General features: G+C 45.3%; 1 protein-coding gene across 9 annotated transcripts in view; it reads right to left on the minus strand.

The window, feature by feature from the left end:
• The window catches only part of LOC135510993 (calcium/calmodulin-dependent protein kinase type II subunit gamma-like), a 103,198-nt gene that overhangs the window by 32,230 nt on the left and 51,635 nt on the right, over window positions 1-19,333 (minus strand). For all 9 annotated transcript variants that reach the window (XM_064932407.1, XM_064932405.1, XM_064932409.1 and 6 more), the window contains exons 4-9: window positions 13,884-13,938; window positions 13,201-13,266; window positions 8,492-8,564; window positions 5,639-5,741; window positions 2,777-2,860; window positions 2,596-2,690 (exon numbers count right to left, since the gene is read on the minus strand). In XM_064932407.1, the coding sequence (XP_064788479.1) occupies window positions 2,596-2,690; window positions 2,777-2,860; window positions 5,639-5,741; window positions 8,492-8,564; window positions 13,201-13,266; window positions 13,884-13,938 (476 nt within the window). The remainder of the gene's footprint in view (window positions 1-2,595; window positions 2,691-2,776; window positions 2,861-5,638; window positions 5,742-8,491; window positions 8,565-13,200; window positions 13,267-13,883; window positions 13,939-19,333) is intronic.

Here is a 19,333-nt window from a genome sequence, read left to right on the forward strand (position 1 = left end):
AATATATGTAAAAGGCCTTGGTCAGGGAGGTGACCAAGAACCCCATGGTCACTCTGACAGAGCTCTAGAGTTCCGCTGTGGAGATGGGAGAACCTTCCAGAAGGACAACCATCTCTGCAGCACTCCACCATCAGGCCTTTATGGTAGAGTGGCCAGACGGAAACCATTCCTCAGTAAAAGGCACATCTCAGCCCACTCGGAGTTTACCAAAAGGCACCTAAAGGACTCTCAGATCATGAGAAACAAGATTCTCTGGTCTGATGAAACCAGGATTGATCTCTTTGGCCTGAATGCCAAGCATCACGTCTGGAGGAAATCGGCACCATCCCTATGGTGAAGCATGGTGGTCGTAGCATCATGCTGTGGGGATGTTTTTCAGCAGCAGGGACTGGGAGACAAGTCAGGATCGAGGCAAAGATAAACAGAGCAAAGTACTGAAAGATCCTTGATGAACCCCTGCTCCAGAGCACTCAGGACCTCAGACTGGGGCAAAGGTTTTCCATTCCAACAGGACAACGACCCAAAGCACACAGCCAAGACAATGCAGGAGTGGCTTCGGGACAAGTCTCTGAATGTCCTTGAGTGGCCCAGCCAGAGCCCGGACTTGAACCCAATCGAACATCTCTGGAGACACCTGAAAATAGCTTTGCAGCGACGCTCCCCATCCAACCTGACAGAGCTTGAGAGGATCTGCAGAGAAGAATGGGAGAAACTCGCCAAATACAGGTGTGCCAAGCTTCTAGTGACATTCCCAAGAAGACTCAAAGCTGTAATCACTGCCAAAGGTGCTTCAAGAAAGTATTGAGTAAAGGGTCTGAATTCTTATTGAAATATGATATTTCAGTTTTTGTTAGCAAACATTTCTAAAAACCTGTTTTTGCTTTGTCATTATGGAGTATTGTGTGTAGATTGATGAGGGGGGAAAAACTACTGAATCAATTTTAGAACACGGCTGTAATGTAACGAAATGTGGAAAAAGTCAAGGGGTCCACAGCACGAGGCTCTTTGTGATTGAGACTCATTGAATTAGTGAGTACTATGGTAGAGATATTGAGGAGGAGAAGGAGGTAGTGCTGGTCATGGTGGGCCTTTCCACTTCATTTGGCCGCCCAAACTAATGCCCTGGCTGGTCCTCATAATCACATTGCTTCCAGACTGCAGCTATCCGTCACACGCAGACACATTATAAAAATACATACACACACACACATTACAAACAAACATGCACACCAGAAATGGGTACACACACGCACCCGTACACACACACACACTGCAATCACACACAGACACACAAACACACACACAGAGAGTACACACATTCTCTCAGGGCGCAAAAAAAAATCTGCCCACATTGCAGAGATGCCAAATAACAAAGCCTGCTATCTAATTACGAGGACTTATGAGGAAATATAATTGAACTGAATGGTGCTTTCAGACAGCAAATTAAACTAGATACAAATATAAATAAATTGAATCATAAATTGAAAGTCGGGGCGTACTTGGACATTGCCGCATCGGAAAAGATTGCATCAAATCAATTACTGAAGCCAAAAACAATCCATGTTTATTCAGTTGCATTACACCTCACCCAATCAGATCTGATAAGACAATGGTCAAGACATGAGTAGACTGTATGAGTTGAATAAAGTGCTACCCAGAGGTGGCCAACCATCCTCCTGGAGAGCTACTAGGTGTGCAGGATTTTGCGCCAACCCAGTTGTAACACATCTGAACCTAAATTAGGAGGTAGTTAGTAACTAGCTGGTTAGCAGCTACTTGTTAGATGCTACTGCACAGTTGGATATAGGAACACAAGCATTTCACTACACCCGAAATACATCTACTAAATATGTGTATGTGACGGATAAAATTTGATTTGATTTAGTAGAACCAGCTCTCCCAGGCCTTAAACCAAAGGTATACAGAAAGAATACAAAACACAGTCCTGCTGCATGTATACACATCAGAGCATCCCTGTTAGCTTGTATTCCTTTTGAGTTGTATCCTGGGGCTGCCACAGTGCAGTAGAGTCTCCTAGGCCCCTCCCCCTGGGTTAGTAACTGCAGAGGGTCGCTCTGACAGCCTCAATGGGCAGAAAACACAGCTCTATCGCAGCCAATTAAAAATTAATGAGAGCAAAATCTGGACCGGGACCATTTGGGTCGTTACGGGGACCTGAAGGGTATGTATGCACTCAGACAGGCACACACTCTCTTTTGAGCTCTTTCCCCTCTCCTCCCATCAGTTTAGTGTTAATGGCCTGAGTGCTGCTAAAAGCTCCTTCAAGCCCAACCCAACACCACTCCGCTGCTTCCCAACACCACTCCGCTGCTTCCCAACACCACTCCGCTGCTTGCCTACAGCTCTCCCTCCCTCCATTCCACCATCCTTCTTCTCTCTTTCCCAAGGCCTCATCCAAACATACACACCCACGAGCGCAAGCGAACACGTGCATGCAACATACGTGCATGCACACATACACACTGGTCTCTCAGTGAATTCAACATAATATAATCATGCACACACAAATCTGTTCTAATCCCATAGAAGTGAATGGTAAACAGAGAGGGGGGGGGGCAGATGGTCACTACTCACATCGTAGGCCCCAGCCTTGATCTGCTGATAGAGCTTGTGCTGATCTTCATCCCAGAAGGGAGGGTAGCCCACCAGGAGAATGTACAGGACCACACCTGAACACAGAACACACACAGGGGGGGGGGGGGGGTTAGTACACACACACACGCGCACGCACACATTGAAGGAGGGAGTCACTCACCACAGGCCCAGATATCCACCGGCTTGCCGTAGGGGTCCTTCCTCAAAACCTCTGGAGAGAGGTAGCCTGGAGTGCCTGCAAAACCTACAGCAGCAAATAACGTGTCAAAAGGAATTAAACAACAAAGTCTAGGATCTAATGTAAAGACATTGCAAGAGAAGTGTACCAACACAGCGTTCTATCATCCCCATTCAGGAGAGCTCTACTCTGCCCTACAGTGAAACTGAGAGGTTTTTTTTACTGTCCAGCCAAATTAATTGTAGGTAGGTCGTTGGAGATGTGGTTATCTTACTATGAGGTACTTTTTTATTCATAATGATCCTGACCTCTGACATGACCTTTGACCCTAGACTGCAGTTACCGCCTTCTTGCTTGTTACACCCACTGGAATACGTTTCCATGACGATTTGTTTTTAATACAATCTCCTGTTAGTATATTTATTGGTATGTGGCTGTCAGTGTCATATAGTTTGAGACTTGTATCAGCAAAGAACAATAAATAATACCAAGGTTTACCGTAGACACCGTAGATCAAAGCTCAGTGAAACCAAGATAAAAGGCAATAACTGACGTGTGTGATGGAAGTCACTGCCCTTTTCCTTGGTTTCACTTGAACTTTTTGCTCATCCTGCTGACATGAACCCCCATTTTCTCCATAACACAACAGGATATTTGTCCACATGATAAAGCATGTACAGTTGAAGTCTGAGGTTTATGTACACCTTAGCCAAGTACATTTAAACTCAGTTTTTCCTCATTCCTGACATTTGATCCTAGTAAAAATTCCTTGTCTTAGGTCAGTTAGGATCACCAATTTATTTTAAGAATGTGAAATAAGAATAATAGCAGAGAGAAGGATTTATTTCAGCTTTTTTGTCATCACATTCCCATTGGGTCAGAAGTTTACATACACTCAATTCGTATTTGGTAGCATTGCCTTTAAATTGTTTAACTTGGGTCAAACATTCAGGTAACCACAAGCTTCCCATAATAAGTTGGGTGAATTTTGGCCCATTCCTACTGACAGAGCTGGTGTAACTGAGTCAGGTTTGTAGGACTCCTTGCTCGCACACGCTTTTTCAGTTCAGTCCAGTTCTGTCCATGTTCTATAGGATTGAGGTCAGGGCTTTGTGATGGCCACTCCAATACCTTGACTTTCTTGTCCTTAAGCCATTTTGCCACAACTTTGGAAGTATGCTTTGGGTCCTTGTCCACTTGGAAGACCCATTTGCGACCAAGCTTTAACTTCCTGACTGATGTCTTGAGATGTTGATTCAATATATTCACGTACATTTCCTTATGATGCCATCTATTTTGTGAAGTGCACCAGTCCCTCCTGCAGCAAAGCACCCCCACAACATGATGCTGCCACCCCCATGCTTCACGGTTGGGATGGTGTTCTTCGGCTTGCAAGCCTCCCTCTTTTTCCACCAAATATAATGATGGTCATTTTCGCCAAACAGTTCTATTTTTGTTTCACCAGGACACAAAAAGTACGATCTTTGTCCCCATGTGCAGTTGCAAACTGTAATCTGGCTTTTTTATGGCGGTTTTGGAGCAGTGGCTTCTTCCTTGCTGAGCGGCCTTTCAGGTTATGTCGATATAGGACTCGTTTTACTGTGGATATAGATACTTTTGTACCTGTTTCCTCCAGCATCTTCACACGGTCCTTTGCTGTTGTTCTGGGATTGATTTGCACTTTTTGTACGAAAGTACGTTCATCTCTAGGAGACAGAACGTGTCTCCTTCCTGAGCTGTATGACGGCTACGTGGTCCCATGGTGTTTATACTTGCGTACTATTGTTTGTACAGATGAACACGGTACCTTCAGGCATTTGGAAATTGCTCCCAAGGATGAACCAGACTTGTGGAGGTCTACAATTTCTTTCTGAGTTCTTGGCTGATTTATTTTGATTTACCCATGATGTCAAGCAAAGAGGCATAGAGATTGAAGGTAGGCCTTGAAATACATACACAGGTACACCTCCAATTGACTCAAATGATGTCAGAAGCTTCTAAAGCCATGACATCATTTTCTGGAATTTTCCAAGCTGTTTAAAGGCACAGTCAACTTAGTGTATGTATACTTCTGACCCACTGGAATTGTGATACAGTGAATTATAAGTGAAATAATCTGTCTGTAAACAATTGTTGGAAAAATGACTTGTGTCATGCACAAAGTAGATGTCCTAACCGACTTGCCAAAAGTGTATTTAAACTTCCAACTTCAACTGTATTTAATGTATAAAAAAATGTAAATAACCCATTTTTGACCAAATGTGCAGTTACTGCTCTTTTTCTCGGTAAGGCAGTATTAATGAGTAGCATTCTGATCTGACACCAAGGAACAAGCCAGGCTTCCATTCAGAGATGTCCAGTCTGTCCCTGGAGTGGGCACTTTGGCAAGATAAAACCAATTCTACCAATTTGGATCTGATTCCTTTACACTGATCTAATAAACATATATTAATGTATGTGGGTACTCAGCGAAGGCCTGCAGGCCCTGGTTTCTCTCTGGGGTCTGGTGGAAGTGACAGGTTCAAACTGCTCTGACTTGAAAGGTAGACACGGTGTGGAACAAACCAAATAAGTCTCCGATTAAAGGTGAGGAGACCTACTATCAATACTGAACAACTTCTGGCCTCACTACTTTGATGTGCAAATACCAAGTGACATCATGCCAGTCAGTGAGAGATGGAGGGATGATAGGCAGAGAGATGAGCACATGATAATGCAGAAAGAGGAGAGGGATGAGTGGGAGGAGAAAGGAGGAGGTAAGGAATTGTCATTAGCCCAGAGGACTGCAGTAGTAAGATCAGTGACACTACCATTAAAGCCCAGTGTACTGATCACCCATCTTACCGAACCATGCTTGCTCGTCTCCCTGCACGTCGATGGCCAGCCCAAAGTCAGCCAACTTCACTGCAGCTCCCTTCAGCTTACTGGCCAGGAGCAGGTTTTCTGGCTACAGACCAGAGCAAAACCACAGAGACAGATGAAGAGAATCAATCAATGAGGCGAAACTAATTGAAGAACAAACTCCTTCAAGAGGCTATAATATAAAAGTCACAGACAGAGTTGAGTCACTCAACGGAACTGTGAGGTCCATGTACGCTGACCGCAAAACATGACCCGTATCTCGCTCAGAAATTACATGAAAAAAATGTACTGTAGGTGAAAGTGAAGACAGGCATGAATCATTAAAAGACATGTGTGTCAGAAGTGGGTGGACATACATGGAGTGTACCACTGGGGGTCAGAGAGGGGCGTGAATGTAATTGGGTATGAGCTTCAATGCGCTGGCTCAGTTTGATTCATGCTGCGACGGGCGCGTGACACTTTTGCTAAGTCTCTCTCTCTCAGGAGAGAGGGATACAGAGAGAGTGGGAGAGAGACAGAGTGCAATAGAGACCTGGAGAACAGAGAAAGAGGTAAAGGGCAGAGGAGAGAGAAAGAGGGAGTAGACAGACAGAGGAGAGACAGAAAGACAGAGCGCGAGAGATGACAACCGTCGGGATGAATTAGTCTCCACATTGGCGCTGCAGCAGTGTGACGTCATACAGGTTTCCATGGTAACCCGGCTGCCACCAGCACCTCTCTCCTCCCCTTTTCTCTTCCCTTGTTTACCTTCAGAAATTCAGCCTCTGGAGATGCCATGCAGGCAGCCAGCCCATTGTGATAGTCTGTGTGTGTGTGTGTGTGTGTGTGTATGTGTGTGTGTGTGTGTGTGTGTGTGTGTGTGTGTGTGTGTGTGTGTGTGTGTGTGTGTGTGTGTGTGTGTGTGTGTGTGTGTGTGTGTGTGTGTGTGTGTGTGTGTGTGTGTGTTTGGGGGTGTCCATTAAAATAACATCAAATTGATCAGAAATACAGTGTAGACATTATTCATGTTGTAAATGACTATTGTAGCTGGAAACGGCAGATTTTTTATGGAATATCTACATAGGCGTACAGAGGCCACTTATCAGCAACCATCACTCCTGTGTTCCAATGGCACGTTGGGTTAGCTAATCCAAGTTTATCATTTTAAAAGGCTAATTGATCATTGCAATGAAAACTGTTGGTCTGATTAAAGAAGCAATAAAACTGGCCTTCTTTAGACTAGCTGAGTATCTGGACCATCAGCATTTGTGGCTTCGATTACAGGCTCAAAATGTCCAGAAACAAAGACTTTCTTCTGTTCCATGCTCATATGGGCAGTGTGCGTCACGGCTGGGTAGGCTGTGTTTCTGCTGTCAAAATTCATAACCAACTGCTTTTGGTTGGTCTTAAATATCCCTACCAGCACAGCCTGAAATTAGCCCTTTGGATCATGTTTTTAAGGACACACCTATTTCCAACCCCTCCCATCTGAGCGCAAGCGTGCTGATGTCTAACAGGTAAATGGCCGAATCTGGCGTTGGGGCTGGAAAATGCCAGTGTGTCAGTTTTTAAATGATGAAATTGCAAACGTGTGTTTGACACTAATGCTGCCTTTAACGTCAGATGAAAATAGAGCCCTTCGTCTTTATCTATGTCTCTAGTCCAACTGGCCCCCTCTCTTCCTTTAAAATGTCCACAGGACATAGCATAAAACATAGCATGGGAGGGGCCGAGGCCTCACTCCATGGTAACAGCAAATATCATACACACAATTGTTTTACTCTCCTTGTGGGGACCAAACAATTGATTCCCATTCAAAATCCTACTTCCCCTAAAGCCTTAACCTAACACTAACACTAAACCTAACCCCAAACCCTAATTGCAACCCTAACACTAACCCCTGAGCCTAAAATAGCCTTCTTACTTGTGGGGACCGGCAAAATGTCCCCACTTATCCAAATTCTCCTTGTTTTACTATCCTTGCGAGGACTTCTGGTCCCCACAAGGATAGTAAAACCAAAAACACACACACACACTTCATTATTTCCCCTTCACTTACTGCTGGTCTCTGCGTTGGAGGGCTCTCAATCTGATGGCAACAGTAGTTACAATGCATTTGAGTTTCATGGAACACCTCCCAGCTGAATGACGGATGGTTTTGCTGGTAAATGTACTCAGAATAATGGTGTTGATACAAGATGCAGTTTATAAGAGCTGTACATTCAAGTGGCACTCTGTGATGTTCAACATTCATCTTGTAGACTGGAGCACGTAAACGGCTTGCTATTGACAAAGGTAAGCATGCCTTAATGTCAAGCATGGGTCTGTTTTTCACCTAAACAAAAACAAAATAACTCTTTGAAGTGTGTCCTATTGTTAATACTGGAGTATGGTGATAAGTATCACCAGGCTAGCCAGCTTTGTGTCTATTCGCTGTGATGTCACCCTGGCTATAAATAGCAGCCAAATGGTGTTCGTCTGCTTTCGTCAGAGATACGGAGGGAGGGAGGGAGGGAGGGAGGGACGGAGGGAGGGAGGGAGGGAGGGAGGGGAAAGAGAGAGAGAGACAGAAGAGAGAGAGCGAGAAAGAGAGACAGAGAGTGAGAGAGACGGGCTGGGGGATGGTAATCACCTGAAATGCACTGTCTGGCTCAGTGCCTCTACCCACAATTCATCAGCACCAGCCCAGTCACTCTCTCTGACGTCCGAAAAAATAAAATCATTTGCTCACGTGTGTGTGTGTGTGTATGCATATGACCCTGTAAGGTTGCCAGTGGGAGGGCTTTGGGGGTTGGGGGCATGATGACGCCCCCCCAAAACAGGTGTTGCACATTGCCATGGTGATGGATTACTCACCTTGAGGTCCCTGTGCACAATGTCATGCTGGTGCATGTGGTGGACACTCTCCAGGATCTGATTGATACACTGGCTGCAGAGAGAGGAGACACAGAACACAGAACGCACACATCAATGCACAGCAGACACATCACACCCACCACACACTGACACAGTCAGGAGTAGGGACTAATGGAAACCACTGGTTTATGGATCAGATGAGGTGAGTTTCAACTTAACTACAGAAATACAACTACAGACTGATCGAGACAGACAGAGAGACAGCGAGAGATAGACTGATCAAGACAGACAAAGAGAGAGACAGAGAGAGCGACAGCGAGAGATAGACTGATCAAGACAGACAAAGAGAGAGACAGAGAGAGCGACAGCGAGAGATAGACTGATCGAGACAGACAAAGAGAGAGACAGAGAGAGCGAGACAGAGAGAGATAGACTGATCGAGACAGACAAAGAGAGAGACAGACAGAGAGACGGCGAGAGATAGACTGATCGAGACAGACAAAGAGAGAGACAGAGAGAGCGACAGCGAGAGATAGACTGATCGAGACAGACAGAGAGACAGCGAGAGATAGACTGATCGAGACAGACAAAGAGAGAGACAGAGAGAGAGACAGCGAGAGATAGACTGATCGAGACAGACAAAGAGAGAGACAGACAGAGAGACAGCGAGAGATAGACTGATCGAGACAGACAAAGAGAGAGACAGACAGAGAGACAGCGAGAGATAGACTGATCGAGACAGACAAAGAGAGAGACAGAGAGAGAGACAGCGAGAGATAGACTGATCGAGACAGACAAAGAGAGAGACAGAGAGAGAGACAGCGAGAGATAGACTGATCGAGACAGACAAAGAGAGAGACAGACAGAGAGACAGCGAGAGATAGACTGATCGAGACAGACAAAGAGAGAGACAGACAGAGAGACAGCGAGAGATAGACTGATCGAGACAGACAAAGAGAGAGACAGAGAGAGCGAGACAGAGAGAGAGACTGATCGAGACAGACAAAGAGAGAGACAGAGAGAGCGAGACAGAGAGAGATAGACTGATCGAGACAGACAAAGAGAGAGACAGAGAGAGCGAGACAGAGAGAGCCTGAAAGAGAGCAAATAGGGAGATTGAGAAAGACAGAGGGATGCTGAGAAAGACAGAGGAAGAGCAACTGTGCAGAGGACTCTGTGTGGAGCCAGAGGAACCTCGCTAGCCTCAGCCCTTTTTCCCTAATAGCTCTGTTTTCTTTGAACCCAAAAGCCTGCGAGACAGCAGATATATTAGACGGTCCCCTCAGCGCCAAGGCAAATTTCCTACTGTCGACCTCACATCTGTCATATCCTCCCCACAATCTGGCCGGATGAATTACACACATGCAGTTATATTCCATCTAGATGGGCCTACCCCTCCAATGGAGTTTTAAGGCAAAGGTCGAGTAATACTGAAGTTGTTGCTTTTTGGCCCTACTCTAAACATTGCCGGCAACTGCCAAGGTGACCTATCTGCAGTTTTCCACGATCTGTGGGTAAAAACAACCACCTATTTGGGCTACATTATCAGAGATTTCATCTGTAGACTCACCACAACTGCCATAGTGAATAAGGTCATTATCAACTTCAGTATGTGTGAGGAGAAGTGGGTTTGATAGTACAGGGTTCGGTTCCTGGTTTTTGGTTCAACCTTCTATTTACTCTCTAACACATTGTATTACTTAAAAACAGACCTGGGCAGCCACTAATGTGCTGTTTTACATCAATCAAGCCTTAAAAACAACAGCCCCTTTCCAGAGAGAGAGGGGGTGTCCTAGGAGGCCGTGGTACTCGTGATATATTCTCTGTGTTTTTCTTTCAGAGTAATCAGGAGAAAAGCATGTCTTGTGTCCAAATTTGGCCAAATCTGTGCCCTGCATTCCATTCCACTACGCAGGCACCAGAACTGCCTTTCCCCAATAAAGTCTCCCCGTCTCTTGCCCTCTCTCCCTTCCTCCCTCCTTCAGTCTCGGGGAGACATGGGCCGACACACACACATTTTCAGCCCCCATTTCCCCTTCACTCTCTGTTGCCCCTCTTATCTTTCATACACATTTGTTCTCACTCTACCCGCACTCTTTATCTCCCCCTCCTTGTCCCCTCTCCTCTTTTTCTCACCCTCTCTTGGTTATCCAGTCTCTTTCCCTGTCCCTCTGTTTCTGCATCTCCCTCTCGTCTCCGTGTACTAGTGAGGAGTCACACTCCCAGAGGCATTTTTCACCCCATCTATCATATTCACTCTCTTCCTCTTCTGCTTGATTAAATGAGCAGCTCAGGCAACGTGGTTGAGCCCGACCCCAGAAACTCTTTGCAGCCAGAACAGAGCAATGAGCCTCCATAATGTCCACATGCTGACTGCAGCTTCCTTCCCCCTCTGAGAGCCACACTCACCCCTGGCCCACACCAAGTTTCATTCTCTCCCACACGGCACACAAACACCCTGCCAGGACAATGCTCACCCTAGGGAGGAAAGCATGAGCGTGGTATTGCATAGTTACAGTGGGGCAAAAAAGTATTTAGTCAGCCACAATTTTGTTTCTGGTGACCTTTGACAGCTCTTTGGTCTTGGCCATAGTGGAGATTGGAGTGTGACTGTTTGAGGTTGTGGACAGGTGTCTTTTATACTGATAACAAGTTCAAACAGGTGCCATTAATACAGGTAACGAGTGGAGGACAGAGGAGCCTCTTAAAGAAGAAGTTACAGGTATGTGAGAGCCAGAAATCTTGCTTGTTTGTAGGTGACCAAATACTTATTTTTCACCATATTTTGCAAATAAATTCATTAAAAATCCTATAATGTGATTTTCTGGATTTTTTTTCTCATTTTGTCTTTCATAGTTGAAGTGTACCTATGATGACAATTACAGGCCTCTCTCATCTTTGTAAGTGGGAGAACTTGCACAATTGGTGGCTGACTAAATACTTTTTTGCCCCACTGTATACACAATATCCATGTGGTGAAGAAGAGGATGTATTTGCCCGTATTAAGTTCATATGTACAAAGGTTTCCAAAGGTACATGTTATGATTATAGACACAGCTGTGTTTCAACGGAAGCCAAGTGAGACGCAAACAAACATAGGTTGGGGGCAACAGTTGCAGTGTTGTGTGTTCTCAACATGGATGTAGAAAGATAGTGTGTACTGAACTATATACAGTACCAGTCATAAGTTTGGACATTCTTACGCATTCAAGAGTTCTACTTTATTTATTTTTTACTATTTTCAACATTGTAGACTAATAGTGAAGACATCAACACTTTGAAATAACACATATGGAATCATGTAGTAGCCAAAAATGTTTATATATTTGAGATTCTTCAAAGTAGCCACCCTTTGCCTTGATGACAGCTTTGCACACTCTTGGCATTCTCTCAACCAGCTTCATGAGGTAGTCACCTGGAATGCATTTCAATTAACGGGTGTTCCTTGCTAAAAGTTTATTTCCTTCTTAATGCGTTTGAGCCAATCAGTTGCGTTGTGACAAGGCATGGGAGGTATACAGAAGATAGCCCTATTTGGTAAAAGACCAAGTCCATATTATGGCAAGAACAGCTCAAATAAGCAAAGAGAAAATGACAGTCATTATTTCATTATTTTCATTATTTTGAAAGTTTCTTCAAGTGCAGTCACAAAAACCACCAAGCGCTATGATGAAACTGTCTCTCACAAGGATCACCACAGGAAAGGAAGACCCAGAGTTACCTCTGCTGCAGAAGATAAGTTAATTAGAGTTATCTTCACCTCAGATTTCAGCCCAAATAAAGTAACAGACACATCTCAACATCAGCTGTTCAGAAGAGACTGTGTGAATGGTGGAATTTCTGCAAAGAAACAACTGCTAAAGGACACCAATAAGATAAAGAGACTTGCTTGGGCCAAGAAACATGAGCATTAGACATTAGACCGGTGGAAATCTGTCCTTTGGTCTGATGAGTCCAAATTTGAAATGTTACGTTCCAACCGCCGTGTCTTTGTGAGACGCAGAGTAGGTGAACGGATGATATCTGCCTGTGTGGTTCCCACCGTGAAGCATGGAGGAGGAGGTGTGGGGGTGCTGTGCGGGTGACACTGTCAGTGATTTATTTAGAATTCAAGGCACACTTAATTAACCAGCATGGCTACCACAGCATTCTGCAGTGAAACGCCATCCCATCTGGCTTGCGCTTAGTGGGACTTTCATTTGTTTTTCAACAGGACAATGACCCAACACACCTCCAGGCTCTGTAAGGGCTATTTGACCAAGAAGGAGAGTGATGGAGTGCTGCATCAGATGACCTGGCCTCCAGAATCCCCCGACCTCAACCCAATTGAGATGGTTTGGGATGAGTTGGACCGCAGAATGAAGGAAAAGCAGCCAACAAGTGCTCAGCATATGTTGGAACTCCTTCAAGACTGTTGGAAAGGCATTCCTCATGAAGCTGGTTGAGAGAATGCCAAGAGTGTGCAAAGCTGTCATCAAGGGTGGCTACTTTGAAGAATCTCAAATATAAACTATATTTGGTTACTACATGATTCCATATGTGTCCTTCCATAGTTTTGATGTACCATGTAGAAAATAGTAAAAAATAAAGAAAAACCCTTGAATGAGTAGGTGTGCCCAAACTTTTGACTAGTACTGTTTGTGTGCATATAGGAGAGTGTGTTTGTATAATGTGTGTGTGTGTGTGTGTGTGTGTGTGTGTGTTCCCACCTGGCATCGGCCTCACTGTAATACTCTCTGGCAACAATGTCTTCAAACAGCTCTCCACCGGTGACACTGGGAGGAGAGAAACAACAGCTTAGTTGACACATGGACACCAGTCTGGAACCATGATGGTATGATGGCAAACACCCAGTCTACCAGAGACAACAGGAAACACAGCCCAGAGAGAGCATGTTCCACTGGACACACACACACACACATAAATGCATGATTTATGCAAAAGACAACACAGTCTAAGACAATGAAGTAGGTGTTTTGGTTGAGTAAGGATGTTGCCAACAATTGGGGCGAGGGTGTAACCCAAAAATGTGTCCTCTGTATGCCCTGTGGGGACACGGTGCGTGTCACCTTATCCTCTCACCCTGTCAGAACAGACCCACTAGACTGTGTGTACACCAGTGTTTCCCAACTCCAGGCCTCAAGTTTGTCTAAGGCCACAACAAAAAAATGTGGGCCGGTGGGGGGTATTAGATGTACTCATGATAATAATGTGGTCATTCAACAGACTTAATGAACTAATACACATAGTCATTACATGTGGCCTCTGTAGGAATCAAAGCCACGTTGTATTCTCTGGTGTTATAAGCAGTAAGCACCATTAAGTATGAGAGTTGTGAGAGTATACGTGCCAGAGAGCAGTGGGATCGGCTGACCGGTATCAGTATACTCACAGGTCAAAGACAAGGTAATGGAAGCCTTCCTCTGAGATACTTTCGTGTAGTCGTACTGTGGGACAGACAGACAGACACACAGACACACAGGGATAGAAACAGAGAAGAGAGTTAAATAACAGTCATCCCTTATCTCCTTGTCTCTCGCCTCGTCAATTACCCACTCCGCTTTTGCCCTGAGCCCCAGGGACGCACTTAGGACGGTGAGAGCTTGTTTGTGCCACGTTGTGACCTACAGTTCCTGGAAAGCAAGATATTTGCGTGGGCAAACGCACACTCCCTCAATCCCCTGTTGCCTCTGGCTGTGGAAGTGAAGCCCCTTCTGGGTAGGAGGTTACGCCGTTTCATTCAGGTGACAGGAGCAGGTGTCAGTGGGAGTAGCATTGATCTGCCACTTACGTCCTGTAGCATGTCTGTTCACGGTCTTCAGTGGCCAGTATAATACACACGATGTGTTAGCATGTGGCATGTGTGGCGTAAGAGATCAAGTTTGTACTAACACATACTGTATGTGTTAGCAACACCTCAGTGATATACAGACGCAATGAGATACGAACATTCCCAATCCTAGTGATCCACCCCTTTTCCGATGGATGACACACACGCACCCATGCCTGGCATGCCTCTGTGGGAACAAAGGGGAATAATGTAGACGTTCCCACTGAGCTTCTGTGCTCACCATGGAATACCAGGATTTCCACTGGGAACACACAGACTTCCAATGCTAACGCCATTCAAAGCATTGGGGATTAGTGATATGTCCCTCAACACATCGTCTAAAATCGCTCATGGCACCCGATGGTGAGCAACCATACATGATGTGTGTTTGTGAGTCAACATGTGCCTGCATAAGTGTATTCCTGTACTGTAGAGAGAGTGTTTAGTTATGTTTGATAGGATATGAAGGCCAACAGTGCGTATCAAGGGTAGGTGGTGTGTGTGAGTCATGTGTGTATAGGCCTGCAATGTCTGTCACGTGTGTTTATGATGCAAAAAGAGAGCAAAAGGGAGCTAAGATGCCACAGTGAGGGGGCAGAGAGTCAGTGTGTGCGTGTGTGTGTGTGTGTATGTGTGTGTTAGAATGAATTAGCTTGCCCTGCCAGTGGCAGTGCACTCCATTCCTCCCTCCCCCTTTCTCTACCTTTCTCTCTCAATTGCTCCCTTTGTTAGGAGTTTATCTGCAGTCCAAGCAGAAAACATGACAAGCTGTCCCTTTGACAGAGAGGTGAGGTGAGGTGAAGGGAAAGAGATGGAGATGGAGAGAAGGAGTGTGCTTTAGGGGACAGAGAACAATCTGGGACACAGAGAGAGAGAGAGAGACAGACAGACAGACAGGGGAAACAGAGAAAATGATAGAAACAAGGGGATAGGTGAGAGACAGATGGGGAGGGCGGGTGGACCAGCAGAGAGAGAGAGAGAGAGAGAGAGGAAGGAAGGAAAAAGCGAGACACCGAGTGAGAGAGAGAGCAGAAAGAGGATGAGAGAGAAGGAAAAAGCAATTGCGAAGAGAGGGGAATGCAGAAAGAGGGAAGATAGTAACGAGAAGCAAGTGAAAGCAAAACTAAAAATGCAAAAGGAAGGAAGAGAGAAAAAGGAAGTAGGTGCTTGCGTGTGTAGTTTGAAGATGTGACTGGGTGAAGCTCATTAATATAGTCAGGCAGTAGGAGAAGAGGCATTCATGCTGTGCTATGAACTCTTCTTTCGTCCTCTCCTCCCTCGCTTTATCCGGTCCTCCCTCCCAACCTATCCCCCATTCTCTCTATGGCTTTGAAAGTGTAATTACATGTTGTCTCACTGGCCTGCTTGCTGCTGCCTGCTCACACCCACCCGCTCACACCCACCTGCTCTCACCCACCTGCTCACACACACACACACACCACACACCGCACACACACACAGTGCCCCCGTTTTCAGCCACACAGCTAACCACCAACACAAATCTCACAAATTTACATTCCTGTTACACATACCTCACATACACACTCGCACAAACACACACCTGCATCAGTGGCGGTTGGTGCCGTTTAAGATGACGGAGGATAATTCTTTTTTTTCATGAGCATGGCATTATTTCCATTACAGCATATTGGATGACTGCCATTCATGTTCCATTCACACAGTTCAATGTAACATCAATAGGTTACGGCTACTATATGATACTCAAATTTTCACGGACACACGGACAGATAGTGACACATTCAGTACTGCCTTGCACACTCTTGCCTGCATCTAGCTGATCTAGGGTGTAATCATTAGTCACATTAGTCACATTGCAAAATAAATGTACACATACATGTTAGTCAAACATTTAATCTTAACAGCTCACGTGCGTCAACGAGCGTCTGCATAGCCAGGCGCTAAAATAGAACTTGGTTCTATTCTTGACGCCTGATGCGCTGCAAGTCCCACCTCTCCCATCTCCTTACTGGAGAGGAGCATTTTAGGAAAATACAGTTGAAGTCGGAAGTTTACATACACTTAGGTTGGAGTCATTAAAACTCGTGTTTCAATCACTCCACATATTTCGTGTTAACAAACTATAGTTTTGGCAAGTCGGTTAGGACATATACTTTGTGCATGACACAAGTAATTTTTGACTGTGCCTTTAAACAGCTTGAAAAATCCAGAAAATTATGTAATGACTTTAGAAGCTTCTGATAGGCTAATTGACATCATTTGAGGTGGAGGTGTACCTGTGGATGTATTTCAAGGCCTACCTTCAAACTCAGTGCCTCTTCGTTTGGGAAAATCATGGGAAAATCAAAAGAAATCAGCCAAGACCTCAGAAAAAAAATTGTGGACCTCCACAAGTCTGGTTCATCCTTTGGAGCAATTTCAAAACGCCTGAAGGTACCACGTTCATCTGTACAAACAATAGTACGCAAGTATAAACACCATGGGACCACGCAGCCGTCATACCGCTCAGGAAGGAGAAGCGTTCTGTCTCCTAGGGATGAATGTACTTTGGTGCAAAAAGTGCAAATAAATCCCAGAACAACAACAAAGGACCTTGTGAAGTAGTAAAATGGCGCCGGAATAAATGGCAGCAGTTTAACGGGCGCCCAACGAATTGTGCTATTAAGTGGGTTTCTTTTGCATCATTTGTAACTTATTTTCTACATAACGTTTCTGCAAGCATATCTTACGGCAAAAGAGAGCTTCTGGATATCAGGACAGTGATCACTCACCTCGGATTAGACAAAGATTTTTTCTACAACAAGGACGACACACAAGACATTCTCCAAACACCCGACAGGTGTTGCAAGAGGAAGCGACGCAGGTACAGAGGACAAAGAGCCGGATGCCTGGTCAGGACCCGGAGAGGGCGAGTGGGGAAGCTGCCATTACCGTCAATACTACTCGCCAACATGCAATCATTGGACAATAAATTAGACGAGGTACGATCACAAATATCCTACCAACGGGACATCAAAAACTGTAATATCCTATGTTTCACGGAATCGTGGCTGAATGACAACATGGATATTCAGCTAGCGGGATATACATTTCACCTGCAAGATTGAAAAGCACACTCCAGTAATACGGGGGGGGGGGGGGGGGGTCTGTGCATATTTGTAAACAACAGCTGGTGCACGAAATCTAAGGAAGTCTCTAGATTTTGCTCGCCTGAAGTAGAGTATATTGTGATAAATTGCAGGTCACACTACTTGCCTAGAGTTTTCAGCTAAATTTTTGTGGCCTTTTATTTACCACCACAGACAGATGCTGAGACTAAGACCACACTAAGTCAGCTGTATAAGGACATAAGCAAACAGGAAACCACTCACCCAGAGGCGGCGCTCCTAGTGGTCGGAGACTTTAATTTATTTATTTATTTATTTTTTACCTTTATTTAACCAGGCAAGTCAGTTAAGAACACATTCTTATTTTCAATGACGGCCTGGGAACAGTGGGTTAACTGCCTGTTCAGGGGCAGAACGACAGATTGGTACCTTGTCAGCTCAGGGGTTTGAACTCGCAACCTTCCGGTTACTAGTCCAACGCTCTAACCACTAGGCTACCCTGCCGCAGGGAATCTTAAATCAGTTCTACCAAATTTCTATCAACATGGTAAACGTGCAACCAGAGGGGAAAAAATTCTAGATCACATGTACTCCACACACAGAGACGTGAACAAAGCTCTCCCTTGCCCTTCATTTGGTAAATCCAATCACAACTCTATCCTTCTGATTCCTGCTTACAAGAAAAATTAAAGCAGGAAGCACCAGTGACTCGGTCTATAAACAAATGGTGTTTTGCTATCACAGACTGGAACATGTTCCAGGATTCTTCCGATGGCATTGAGGAGTACACCACATCAGTCATGGCTTTATCAATAAGTGCATCGAGGACATTGTCCCCACAGTGACTGTACGTACATATCCCGACCAGAAGCCATGGATTACAGGCAACATTCGCACTGAGCTAAAGGGTAGAGCTGACGCTTTCAAGATGTGGGACTCTAACCCAGAAGCTTACAATAAATCCTGCTATGCCCTGCGACGAACCATCAAACAGGCAAAGCGTCAATACAGGGCTAAGATTGAATCATACTACACCGGCTACGACGCTCGTCTTATGTGGCAGGGCATACAGACTATTACAGACTACAAAGGGAAACACAGCCGCAAGCTGCCCAGTGACACGAGCCTACCAGATGAGCTAAATCACTTCTATGCTCACTTCGAGGCAAGCAACACTGAGGCATGCATGAGAGCATCAGCTCTTCCGGACGACTGTGTGATCACGCTCTCTGTATCAGACATGAGTAAGACCTTAAAAAAGGTCAACATACACAAGGCTGCGGGGCCAGACGGATTACCAGGACGTTTGCTCCGGGCATGTGCTGACCAATTGGCAGGTGTCTTCACTGACATTTTCAACATGTCCCTGATAGAGTCTGTAATACCAACATGTATCAAGCAGACCACCATAGTCCCTGTGCCCAAGAACACAAAAGCAACCTGCCTAAATGACTATAGACCCGTAGCACTCACGTCCGTAGCCATGAAGTGCTTTGAAAGGTTGGTAATGGCTCACATCAACACCATTATCCCAGAAACCCTAGACCCACACCAATTTGCATTACACCCAAACAGATCCAAAGTTGATGCCATCTCTATTGCACTCCACACTGCCCTTTCCCACATGGACAAAAGGAACACTTATGTGAGAATGCCATTCATTGACTACAGCTCCGCTTTCACACCATAGTACCCTCAAAGCTCATCACTAAGCTAAGGATCCTGGGATTAAACACCTCTCTCTGCAACTGGATCCTGGACTTCCTGACGTGCCACACCCAGGTGGTGAGGGTAGGTAGCAACACATCTGCCACGCTGATCCTCAACACTGGAGCTCCACAGGGGTGCGTGCTCAGTCCCCTCCTGCACTCCCTGTTCACCCACGACTGCATGGCCAGGTACGACTCCAACACCATCATTAAGTTT

This window comes from Oncorhynchus masou, chromosome 23 (assembly GCF_036934945.1).
Source record: "Oncorhynchus masou masou isolate Uvic2021 chromosome 23, UVic_Omas_1.1, whole genome shotgun sequence".
NCBI lineage: Eukaryota > Metazoa > Chordata > Actinopteri > Salmoniformes > Salmonidae > Oncorhynchus > Oncorhynchus masou.